General features: G+C 44.7%; 1 protein-coding gene across 2 annotated transcripts in view; it reads left to right on the top strand.

Moving 5' to 3' along the window:
• GRHL3 (grainyhead like transcription factor 3) overlaps positions 1–9,127 on the top strand; it is a 51,150-nt gene extending 42,023 nt beyond the window's left edge. For both annotated transcript variants that reach the window (XM_027841470.1, XM_027841471.1), the window contains exons 15-16: positions 535–599; positions 7,847–9,127. In XM_027841470.1, coding sequence (XP_027697271.1) covers positions 535–599; positions 7,847–7,961 — 180 coding nt within the window. In that variant the 3' untranslated portion in view covers positions 7,962–9,127. The remainder of the gene's footprint in view (positions 1–534; positions 600–7,846) is intronic.
• The last annotated feature ends 4,170 nt before the right edge of the window (positions 9,128–13,297 follow it).

Raw genomic sequence — 13,297 nt, 5'->3', positions numbered from 1 at the left:
GACATCCTATGTTCTAGGGGCCCTCCCAGAGCTGACATCCTATGTTCTAGGGGCCCTCCTAGCTCTGACATCCTGTGTTCTAAGGGCTCTCCCAGCTCTGACATCCTATGTTCTAGGGGCCCTCCCAGCTCTGACATCCTATGTTCTAGGGGCCCTCCTACCTCTGACATCCTGTGTTCCCATTCAGTTCTATGGTTCTATAATCCTATGATTTTACCTCTCTAGTACTTAGTTTTCTAATCTTCATAGTAACTGGAAGGAATCTTCCAGACCATCTATAGAAGATTTGCCCAGGGCCACAGGCCCCACCTTCCTCCCAGGCTTATCCTGAGATTCCAGGAAGATAATGGATGTGAAAGCTCTTTTGAAAGGCATAGCACACTTTATGGATGTGGGGCATTGTTTTTTTTTTTTTAGATGGTGGGGTAAGTCTACTTCCCCCACTCTTCCCACCCATCCCCCCAGCCCTACCTCTGGGCTGTTAAAATCTGGACTTGGCATCATGCAAATGAATTCCTGACTGTTCTCTTGCAGATCTCGGAGAAGTATGGTTTTCCTGAAGAGAGTATTTACAAAGTCTATAAAAAATGCAAGCGAGGGTAAGTAAGTGCATGCAGGGAAATGCTGGCACCCACCTGTCAACCGCCTTTGGCCTTAACAAGGTTGTAAATCACAAGTAGGTCCAGCCCACTGGTTGGGACCCAAGACACAAAAGTTTTCCTTGTGTCCAAGTGCTTGGAGTTGGTGTCTTTGTGAGTGCCCAGCCTAAGAAAGGGTTCTGGAGGGGAGGGGGAAGGCAGTGGGGAAACAGTCCCAGAACCCACAAGAGAATGGGGCTAAGCTCACCAGTTACTATTCCACCTTCACCCAGTCTAATCATCTGGAAGAAAGAGAAATAGAGTCAGACATCCCAGTTCTGCCAGTCACCACTCATGGGTGAGGTTTCTCTGGGCCTCAATTTCCCTATTTGCAAAATGAGATGACCTTTAAGGTGCTGTCTCCTAAAGGACCCTTAGCTGTTAGTGTTTTCCCCTTGTGCCCCAAAGTTATCATGTACATACTTGGTATGTTTTCATGTTCTTTGTACCTATGTTCTAATATCTTATGTTCTGAGGACAGGCACTCAACCATTTTTCATTTGGTCTTTGTATCTTTCAAATGCCTATGATGAAGGGCCGTCTGTAGAGTAGGTACTTAATAAGTACTTATTGGATTGGATGGGATTCCAGGGCTGACATTCTATATGTTGAGACTCCTCCCAGCTGACATTCCATGTTCTAAGGTCCCTCCCAGCTCTGACATTCTGTGTTCTAAGGGCCCTCCCAGCTCTGACATTCTGTGCTCTAAGGGCCCTCCCAGCTCTGACATTCTGTGCTCTCAGAGCCCTCCCAACTCTCACATCTTGGGTTCTAAATCTCTCCCAGCTCTGACATTCTGTGCTCTAAGGGCTCTCCCAGCTGTGACATCCTGTGTTCTAAGGTCCCTCCCGGCTGTGTGTGACATTGTGGGTTCTAAGGTCCATCCCAGCTCTGTCTTTCTGTGCTCTAAGGCCCCTCCCAGTTCTGAGATTTCTTCCAATTTTTTTCCTACATTTTAAGGTTCTGAGTCTGAGTGTATGAAGGACTGGTGTCATTTTCTCCATGTGCTGAATGCACATGGTGGCTTGCCTGGCCAGAGTGGTTATTAGAGAAGAAGGTGCCTCCAATAGACTTTTCCAATCTTCAGGAGCTTGTCCTCACTCCCATTCTCCCCATTCCATGTAGATAGAGCAACTTCTAGAAATCATTCTGATAGGAGCCTGAACAAGGCACTCTGGGGGAGAAGAAATCACAAAGGGAGATAAAAGCTTGTTAGGATAGCCTGCCTCAGACTGATCCATCATACTCAACCTGAAAGAATTTGGGAGTAAAACCACATAAGCCTTAAGACCGACTGGGAAGGGTCTTGGAGATAATGCGGTGCAATCCCCTCCATTTTACAGAGGAGAAAACTGAGGCTCAAGTTACATAGGCAGTATTGGAAGCCCAGGAAGAAACTAGACCCCAGCACCTTTGACTATTGGCAGGTGTTGAAAGTGGGTAGAGCACTGGCCTCTAAATCAGGAAGACCTGGGTGCTAATCCTGCCTCAGACATTAACTAGCCATGTGAAGCTGGGCAAGTCACTTAACCTCTAATCAGCCTCAGTTTTATCATCTGTGAAATGGGGATCATAATAGCAGGGTTGTTGTGAGAATCAGATAAGATAATATATGTAAAATGCTTTGCAAACCTTAAAGTGTTATATAAGTGCCAGTTATTATTATCATTATCATTAGTCTTACAAAGCCATGTCAGTTGGGACAGATACATAACAACACTAACTGGAAAATCCAATAGACAATCAGAATTATTGGAGTTAAAAGGAATGAGACACCTTTGTAGACAGACTATAGAGTCTTCCAGGATATACACGGCTTCTTGTGTAGTCAAAGAAGGCTTCCTAGAGAAGGGAACTTTGAAACCCAAGTACAATTTGGAGTGGCAGAGGAGAAGTGAGCAGAGAAGGGAAGGACGATGACAGGAGCACTGGACTTGGAGTCAGGAGACCCCTGGTTTGTGTTGTGACTATGACACAACTAGCTGTGTGACCTTAGCTAAGTCACTTCCCCTCTCTGAGTCTCATTTTCTCCATCCAAAAAATGGGGACAATGATGCTTGTGTTTCCTGCCGCAGGGGGTTGTTATGAGGAAAATATTATACAAACCTTAAAGAACTATAGAAATATAACTGTTAATAAGGACTATAGGATTATTTAGGGAACAGCGAGGAAACCAGTCTGGGTTTAGGGAGGGGGGAGGAGGGGAAGGTTTCATTCTATAGAGTAGTAGGACATAGGGTACACAGTAGGTATTTAATGAGTGATTTTTAGATTGAAAAATACATTGGGGCATCAGCTAACATCAAATGAGAAAATGAATGCAAATTGCTTTGTGAACCTGAAATTACTATATAAATGTCAGTATTATTATTACCCGCCCTCCCCCTGCCCTTTTCTGCCTCCCCTAATGGCTTCAGTCAACATCCTCTGTTTTTCCATTGAAATTCACAGGTACTGAGCTCCCTCCCACCTTCTGTGCCACCCCCACCCCAAACCCACCCACAGCAGGGGTGTGCAGGTTTGGCCTCCTCTGAGCCCAGCCAGTGTCTGGAAAGCAACAGCCATTTGCCGCTAAGCCCCAATTTGCAGTCATTATGTGGTGGCTGCTGATTGGGGAATCATTATTTATGAGCGATTAACAGTAAATAATACCAAGTGGTTAATTGAAAGACTCTTCCCCACCCATCCTCAGTTCTGCCAGGACAATGGCCCGAAACTGAGATCTGCCTCCCTAAATCCCTCTCCTGGAAGATTCTCTTCTCCCACCCCCACCCCCTTCAGTCGTCCACCCCCAGCAGCATTGTACTCTTTTACTTATTAAGAGCCCCTGGAAGGAGCCCAGGAATTCTGCCTCCAGACATTGTCTGGGCCTTTTCCTTTCCCTTACCTCACCGCCACCCCCTCCCCATAATGTTCCCTGGGCTGAGGGCTGACAAAGGGTTGAGGGGAGGGGCTGGGCAAGGGCCCTAACCATCTGTCCCTGTTCTTTTTGACTAGTACAGGGAGAGGACACATTAGAAAATCAATAACAGCTTAGGTATAGAATAGCCCTTTTCCTGCCTACAAAAGCAAGTAGAAGAAAGAGGGCAGGTGAGATTATTTCCCATTGTACAGATGAGGAAACTGAGGCTCAAAACCAGAAGTGCCCTGACCAAAGTTACCTGGCTACCAAATGGGACCTGGCTAACAAGGGATGAGGTAGGGAAATTCAGGATTTTTTCCTAATCATTATAGCTCACATTGACATAGTGCTTTGAGGTTTATAACTTGCTTTCCCCACAACAACCCTGTGAGGCATAGATCTGAAGCTGGGGGGGCCCTCAGAGGCCAATTAGTCCCACTTCCTTATTTTGTGGATGAGGAAACTGAGGCCCTCAAAAATTAAAAATTATACAGGTAGTAAGTTTCAGAGGTAGGGTTTAAAAATAGTTGCTCTGACTCAAGAGCCAGGACTTTTTTCCACAGGTATTGAATTACCTCCCAACAAGTAACAGTATTGTCCCCATTTTGTTAGATGAGGAATCTGTGGCCTTACTCATGGCCACATAGCTGGTAGTTGTCTAAGCTGGGATTTGAATTTGGGTCTCCTTGAACCCATGTGGTGTGTGTTTGGGGTTTATTCGCTGGGCCATGCTGTCTCTTCACATAAGAGTTCTCAATAAGTCCATCTCCTCCCATTCACCACCATGACCATCCTTGATCACCACAGACCGCCAATCAAGGAAAGAAGTCTCCCAAGTAAGGGAGGAGGGCTTCATAAAGGCAGTCAGCAGAGCACAATGAGGACCAGGATTCAGGAGATAAATCGGTTCCGATTCTGGTTTTGCCACTAATTTGGTGTATGACTTTTAAGGAAGCTTGGGTCTCAGTTGCCTCATCTGTGAAACAGGAACAATTACGATTGCTGTGCCGACAGGCAGGAGGCAAGATTTCTTGAGATCTCTTCCAGTTCTAAGATGTACGATTCTTTAATGAGCTCATCACCAGGGGCCCTGAGAATGGCTCTGTGTGTATGTGTGTGTGTGTGTGTGTGTTTTGTTTAGTTAAGTTTCGGTTTTAAACTGGGGCTCCTGTGCTCACTAGAGCTGAATCAGAAGCCCAGCTCAGCACTGAATGTTGCCTTGCCCCAACAAGCCCAGAGTGACTTTCCCTTGGTTTCTTCCTTCTTACTTCCCTACTGTAACTCTCATCGTTTGGGGGCAGGGCAAGCAGAATCTTTAACTCTCCCCAGCAACTGGGGGGATAAAATGTGATTGATTCTGGAGAGTTCACAACGGGGAGGCATCAGTAGTCTCAGAGCCTCCTGGAAGTCCAGTTGGGAGCCTCCCTCCCCGGTCTGCCACCTGGAAGGTTGGCAGATTCATAGGATTTAAAATTGATTGGGACCTTTGAACACAGAATGCCTTAGCAGGAAAGGTACTTTAGAAAATCAGATGTCAGAGTTAGGCTAAAATGTCGGTGCAAAATACTCCTAGAACATAGAATGGTGAAAGAGATCTTGGACTGTAGAATTAAAGCTGAATGAGACCTTGGGACATAGAATGGTAGAGCCAGAAGAGGCCATTCTGAGAACACAGAATATCTGATCATGGACTGTAGAACATGGAATGTCAGAGTTAGAAGGGACCTTAGAACAGAGAATATCAGAAGTGGGAGGGACCTCTGGGCTCACTGAGTCCATCCCCTACATTTTCATAGGGATTAGGGTCCCATATTTAGAACTGGGATCCTATCCAGGCAAATGCCACATTTTACAGTTAGGGAAACCAGTGTCCCAAGCCCTTGCCAAAAGACATTTGCCATCGAAGTGGCAGAATCGTGATTCACCCCCACGTCTTCTGACTCTAAATTCAGTATTCTCACAGCTGCACACACTATACCACCTCTTCCATCTTTCCCTCTAAGTAGAGGACAATTACAGTTCTTGACCATATGACAGGGTGGATTTTGGTGTCTCTTGGAAGGTTCTACTGAGGCAGAGACACATTTCCCAGCTTGTAAGAATTTCTAACCCTAATTCTGAGCTGACCCTGACTGAGCTGCTTCAAAAGAGCAGATCAGGAAACCCCCCCCCCCAAGAAAAGCTTTTCTGAAGAGACCCGGCTGACTCCCCGCCCTCCCCTGGGCCCAGTTCTCTTTGTAATCTGATAAATAGGAAATTCTAATAAATGGCCAAGTTTATTTTCATAAAGCCACACAGCAAGTCCTCTGGACAGAGGGAGATACCATCAGCCTCGCAAGCATCACTGAGTGCTTGGAAGATTAACTAATACATTGTTTTTGCTGGCCCCTGGCCAGGTTTTTAATGTGAAGTGAGACAGATAGTAGAGTAAAAATGACAATCAGGTCACACATTATGCTTGCTGTTGCTTTAGGTGCTGGGGTATTCATACCCCTCTACACACATCTCCCAGATGAAAAGATCAGCATCACATTGTTTTCAGAGGCTAAACAATATGAGGTGGGAGGGAGACTGAAAATACAACCTATTGTCTCCTCCTGCAGTTCCCCTCTGCCTGAGAAGGGACAGGTTGGGGGTGGGGAGGGAGAAGTCTAGAGAGGCAAGGTTTACCCTTAGCAAGGAAGTCTTGACAGAAGGGAATAAGTACAGCTTCTGATTCTGTGACCCTTTAGAATTCACAGGGAGGCAATGTGGTTCAACAGAAAGATCAGTTGATTTGGGCCTCACAGGACCCAGGTTCAAATTCCTTTCTCTTCCCTAGTATCTTTTTGAACTCGGGCAAGCCACATTCCCTGTCTTAGCCTCAGTTTCCACATCTGTAAAATGAGGAGGTTGGACTGACTATAGATGGCCCCTGAGGTCCCTTGCGGCTGTAGACGAGAGACCCTGGTTGGAATCCTGGCTCAGCCATTTTCAGTCTAGGGGATCATAGACAAGAATCCCTGTGATCCTTCGCTTTCTCACCTGGAAACTGGCAGGATTGGACTAGGTGGTTTCTGAGGGTCCTGCCCCCTTGAGATCCTTTCATTCAATAACTCTCGCGTCAGTGCTCTTGTCACTATGACGCCGCCTCAAAGCAGAAAACGAAGCCCCATTTTGGCCGTGGGGGCCAAAGGCTCTGAGTTTGACCAGGTCCCAGAAGCTCTCCTCCATCTTTCCCCAGCCCCAAGAACAGTAAGACAAAGGGCCCTCTGTGAAATTGACTGGGGAGTAAATCTAAGTCTGATTCCGGGAAGGAAGCTCTTCTAACTGGCAGCGATCAAGCAGGATGCACATGGCTCTGGGAGCACCCTAACCCCAAACAGAGACCTTCAGCCCAGAGAATAACAGCTCTGGGGATGCTGCTAAATATGACCCTGCAAAGGACTCCTCCATCCCCAAGACTCCATAATCTGCCTAACGACCAGTTGCAGTTGAGAAGAAATTTCCCTCCTCACTGCTCACCAGGACTGTATGATTCATCCTGCCCATTCTTAGGCCAATGTGGCTCCTGTGAGAGCCAAGGGAAGGGAAAGGTCTGTACCACATGTGACAGTACCTAATGGCATAACAGATGAAAATGGTTTCAAGCTATGGGTTTGCCAACAGCTGACTGACTCCATGATCTTGAGCAAGCCATTTCCCTTTAGTTCCTCATCTGTAAAATAGTGATAACAGCACATGTGTGATTTGCCTCCTTGAGAGAAGCAAAGCAATTTGGAAAACTTAAAGGGTCACATAATGAGTATATTAGTGTTGTTGTTAGTGTTATTATTTTCTAAGATCTCTTCCAGCTCTAACATTCCATGTTTTAAAGTTATTTCCACCGCTAAGATTTCATGTTCTAAGGGCCCTCTCAGCTCTGACATTTCAATATTCTAAGCTTCTTTCCAGTTCTGACACTCTATGTTCTAAGGGCCCTCTCAGCTCTGATATTCCATGGTTTAAGATCCCTCCCAGCTCTGACATTCTGTGTTCTAAGGTCCCTACATTCAATGCCTATACCACCCTACAATTGTTAGATTAAGGCCGTTATGCTCAGTAGTCAGGAGAACCATCCACCTGATGAGACCCCAGAGAGGGAGAGAAATATTTGATGTGGTCATTGGGAAAGGGAGACTTTTCACCCTTAAGAATCCATGGGGCTCATCTTGAATTCTCCAGTTGCTACCAGCTTTAGAGCTTTAGTACTTTATTACTTTAGTACTTGACACGGAGGTCATTCTATCTTCAGGGTCTGCTCACTCTCTCATCTTTTGTTTTCCAGGATCTTGGTGAACATGGACAACAACATTATCCAGCACTACAGTAACCATGTGGCCTTCCTGCTCGACATGGGAGAACTTGATGGCAAAATTCAGATTATCCTTAAGGAGCTATAGGGCCCCAGCATCGCTCTGCCCTTGAACCTATGGGCCTGCATTTGACTCACAGAGCCAGGACGTAGCCCTAAAACCCCAACACAACCTCCTTCTATGCCTCACTGTTCTCACTTACTTGAATGCACTCACCTGGGAGAGAAGATGCTCAGTCTTCAGAAGCAGCCTTTGCAACTCCCAAGAGGAGCCTTTGCCTCTTTGGCGTTGCTGCCCAGTCTTTGATTCCAGAGACATCAGCCATCCCAGTTTGCAGACTATCCCCTACCCCACTCTTGAGAGCAGAACCTTCTTGCTTCTTGCACTGGGGGTGCCCTGTTGTGCCCAATGGCAAGACATTTTGGTTGGGATATTGGTAGTCTTGGCTTCCAAGGTCACTCTTCTGGCATCTCATGTTTGTCATCCCCATTTCCAGACAGAAGAACAGGAGGCAGATGGGGAAATTCCATTCATGCAAGAAAAAGACATTTGAAGCCAGACCCAGCCAACCAGGCCACACATGCCCCACTCATTGCCTCAAACCAAAGGATAAATATTGTTTCTCCTAAAGGAGGCTACAGTGGAATTCCTGAGTTATCATTTGCTACTGTGTCATTCTCTGATGCCAGGGTCACTAATTATCTGGTTAACGTTGTTACTTTGCTACTCCCTGATAGCCCATTCATAACTGAGGCCATGCTGCTTTTTGATATTGTTACAATTCATCATTGCTGTAATCTGACACCTAGTTGTCATTAGAACTGTCTAGGTCTGTTAGTAGTGTATTACTACCAGACATCAAGCTGAATTCACTAGCATGTTTTTACCATTACCAGTGAAGACTACTTTACAATTTGCCCTTTCTTTTTGAGATCATATGCCTTCTTTGGTACCATGTTGCTATTAGCATGGTGTTACTACTTAATATCAAGTCGGTAGTTGCTTGATATTATGTTGCCATTTCATACATGCTAATAGTTGCTGCCACATTGTTTGAAACTATGTTACTGGTCATAGTAACATATAATGTCTTTTGCTGCCATATTTTATTGGATATTGCTGTTGTATACTGATGCCATGTTAATGTGTGAAATGGTGCCTGATTATACTTTTGTCTATGTGTTATATATATATATATATATAAAATATAAATATGTATTGTGTATATATATGCAACATTTTATATTTTTCAAGGGGACATTTTTATCATTTCAAACAATGTGTTTTCACATTTCTTGGATTTTTTAAAAACTTTTTGTATTGTATTAGTGTGCCATTTAGTAATAAAGTACTGACTACATAACATATCAGAGTTCAATATTACTTCCTTTTGTAAATGTCTCCAGAAATCAGAGAATCAAGCAGGTCAACCTCATTTGATAATGAAACTTCTCTCTCTTTCAATCTCTCTGTTTCTGTCTCTGTGTGTGTGTGTGTGTGTGTGTGTGTGTGTGTGTGTGTGTCTGTCTGTCTTTCTCTGTCCTTCTGTCTTTCTATCCCAACCCATAAATGTTCCCCATTTTGAGGACTGATAAAGAAGTTTCTGGGATGGTCAGGGCAGAGATGTCAGACATGGGAAGATCTGAAGATTTGGAATTTCTACTTCATCCAAGGGGGTATTGGTTGTAGCTTTGCCAATAGTACCTACTTGGAGGGTTGCACTTTATAGGCTATGAAGCTTATAAAGGACCTCTGGTCCTCACAGCAACTTTGTGGTGAAGACAGGGAAAAGACCATTATCCCCATTTTGCAAATGAAGAAACAGAGACCTGGAGAAATGAAGCACAAAATTCACATTTTTATAATATCTTAAGTCCTATCAATCACTTTCCATGGAATAAAGGTGGGAGGTAGGCAATACAAGTATTATCATCTCCATTTTACAGATGAGGAAACTGAGGCTGAGAGGTAAAGGGACTTCCCCTTGGTCATACAACCAGAAAGTGTCCAAGCCAAAATGTGAATGCAGGTTTCCTGACTTCGGATCCAATGCTCTATCCACTATACCACGTACCCTCTCCAGGAAATGTAGGCTGAAGTCCTACCCCCATAGCTTCAAAAACCCAGGATAGAGGCAGAAAGCATAGGTGAGAGAGAGTTAGGGGATCTGGGTTCAAATCACAGTTCTGATATTATCTTGCAGTGGGACAGTCACTTTCCTTCTGTGGGCCCCACTTTCCTCATCTACAAAATGAGGGCAGTGGATCTCAAAGGTGCCTTCCAAGTTCAAGTTGTTATAGGATTTCAGACTGAAAGAAACCTTAGAAATTCTCTAGTCCAACTCTCTTATTTTACAGATAGGGAAATGAAAATCCAGAGAAGTATCTTTGCCCAAGAACATTTCAGGTTCTTCTAGCCTGGGTGGCAAGCATTTATAACAATGAACAACCTTTGGTATGACAGCAAAAGAACTGACTTTGGAGGTGGGAGGACCTGGGTTCGAATCCTGCCTCTAGCATCTTCTAGTTCTGTGACCCTGGGCAAGTCCCTTAACCTCTCAGCCTCAGCTTCCTCATTTTCAAATGAGGGTGACACTCATCCTTTAGGATTGTTGTAGGTATTAAGTGAGATTACATGTGCATGTATATATATATATATATATATATACACACATACACATACACATAGACCCATAAATGTGTACATATGTGTATACATATATGTATAGACATGCTTGTATACATAGTACCTTGCACATCTTAAAATACTGTGTCAGTTATTATTATAATCATATTTCTGTGCTGGATAGAAGGAAGTCCTGCCTCCAAGCTCATAACATCCTTTGAGAGGTACATGAAGAGACTACTGAGATATAGCCAGAGCTGAGGGGAGATCAAGGTGGGAGGAAAAGAGAAGACTAGAATCCCTACATCGGAAAGATGACACTGAGTCACCTATGGAGCTCCCAAAGTCTGCCGTGACTAACTGAATGTCAGGGATCTCCCTCCCTAGAGAGAAGGAGAAGAGAACAAAACAAAAAGAAACAGAGAGGGCTAGCAGGAAAACAGCAGAGACTAATTGAATGTCAGGGATCTCCCTCCCTAGAGAGAAGGAGAAGAGAACAAAACAAAAAGAAACAGAAAGGGCTAGCAGGAAAACAGCAGATGTTGACCTGAAAAGGATAGTGACTTGAGAGCTGGGAGACCTGCGTTCCAGGACCAGCCCTGCCACTCAGTCCTTGTGTGATTGTGGGGGAGTGACTGGGATGGGAGCCCCCAGCATCTTCTCCAACATGGGAATAACAACACCCACCGTCCCTTTTTCACATGAATCTTTGCAAGGGTCAAGACAGTTCCCAGATGTGATAATATTTTATAAACTATAAATCACTGTCCAGATAGGTATCATTCTTCTCATATCAGGACTATCTCATTGGATCAATAGGACAGGTTCATGATCTAGACAAAAGAAAAAAACCTCTCTGGGGGGGGGGAGGCAAAATCCCCAAGGAAAGGTCTTCCTTCCCTTTTCAGATATACTGAGCAGGGTGCCAGATCCACCTATTTCTTAGGGGAAGTCATAGTTTTAAGAAATGTACTTCTTAAAACTATAGGATGTTAGAAGCAAAAGAGGTCTTAGAATGTCAGAGCTGGGAGGGATCTTAGAACCTAGAATATCAGAACTGGAGGGCACGTTAGAGCAAAGAATGTTAGAACTAAAGAGATCCTTGAAAAGTAGACTTTTAGAGCTAAGGCCTTAGAATATAAAGATTAAAATATAAATTAGCAGAACTGGAAAGAACATTAAAACAAAGAATATTAAAGCTGGAAAGGGTCTTAAAATACAGAATTTTGGAGCATATAATATAGGAAGTAAAAGAGACTCCCCAGAAGTCTTCTAGTTGTACTTTCCTGCAAGTAGGAGTCTCTGGCACAGCAGCCCTGACAGATGGTAATCTTGCTCTGTCTTGAATACTTCCAGTAACCAGGAACTTATTACCTACTAAGATTCTAGTACTGAAACCTTTTAAGCAAATTCTTCTATCTAGTAAGCAGAAGTCCACCTGCTTGTGATTTCCACTATTTGCTCTACTTCTCCCATCTGGGCCTATGCAGAGTAAGCCTACTCCCTCTAACCCTGTGATGGCCCTTCAGTTACTTGAACCCAGATATCATAACCCCATTAAGTCTTTTCTCAGGACCAATTAGGTGGCACAGTGGAAGCAGTGGTCCTGGAGTCAGGAAGATCTGAGTTTAAATCCAGTCTCAGATACTCACTAGCTGTGTGACCCTGAGCAAGCCACTTAACCTTGTTTACCTCAGTTTCCTTATCTGTAGAACGTGCTAAAGAAGGAAATGGCAAATCATTCCAGTATCTTTGCCAAGAAAACCCCAGATGGGGTCACAAACCCCACACATGACTAGAACAATTGAATGACAGAGGCTACCATGTAATGAAGTACAGAGGGAATCAGCTTCAGAGACGCTTTAAAACAACCCTCTCTCTCTCTTTTTTTTTTTAGGCAGTTGGGGTTAAGTGACTTGCCCAGGGTCACACAGCTAGTAAATGTCAAGTGTTTGGTTTGAGGCCAGATTTGAACTCCGGTCCTTCTGACTTCAGGGCTGGTACTCTATTCACTGTGCCACCTAGCTGCCCCTAACAACCCTCTCTTTTTTACAGAGAAGGAAACTGAGGCCTAGAGAGGTGACTTGCTCAGGGTCACATAGGTAGTAAGGGGACCAGGTTTCAAACCTGGGTCCTCTGATGCCATATCCAGTGCACTATCCCCTGTGCCACACTGCCTCTCAAGAGACTGGGAGTAGACTCTTGCATCTCATTTCTAGAAGGAAACCCAACTATTCTGTATATGGACTTCAGCTGGCCTCCTGGGTTATCACCAAAATCCACATGGGGAGCTCTGTCCTTATTCCTCAGATTACTCTCTGTGCCCCTGAACTGACCTCTCCCAGAGCCCTGCCCCTCCAAATGGACAACAGTCCTGCCTAGGGGCCAGCTCACTTTATCTCTGTTCTTAATGACTATCACCTGCATCTGCATTCACTCGGGGGAATTCTGCTGTTGTCTCTTGTCTGGCTCTGAGCACTGACCCCAAATTCCCCAGAGCCAGAGGAACTGACAAAGGCCATGGGTGTTTTATTCACTTCTGCAAACATCTTGGGGTAAAGAAAAGAGCCGGGCCCCTCAAAAATCTCCCCAAAGCAACTTGTAGACAGTGGATCAGGAATGGCAGAGCTGCAAAGGATCTTAGATATCCCAGGACCCGAGAACCTCTAGGACCACATGATTTTATCCAGTGGAAGAAACTTTAGAGGTAATCCCCTCCAACCCTTAGCTAAAGCTTAGGCTTTCTCTGCAACACACACACACACACACACACACACACACACACACACACACACACA

Source organism: Vombatus ursinus, unplaced genomic scaffold, assembly GCF_900497805.2.
Source record: "Vombatus ursinus unplaced genomic scaffold, bare-nosed wombat genome assembly UNPS02014859.1, whole genome shotgun sequence".
Classification (NCBI taxonomy): domain Eukaryota; kingdom Metazoa; phylum Chordata; class Mammalia; order Diprotodontia; family Vombatidae; genus Vombatus; species Vombatus ursinus.
The sequence above is the reverse complement of the archived record's forward strand: the minus strand, read 5'-3'. Positions and strand labels throughout refer to the sequence as shown.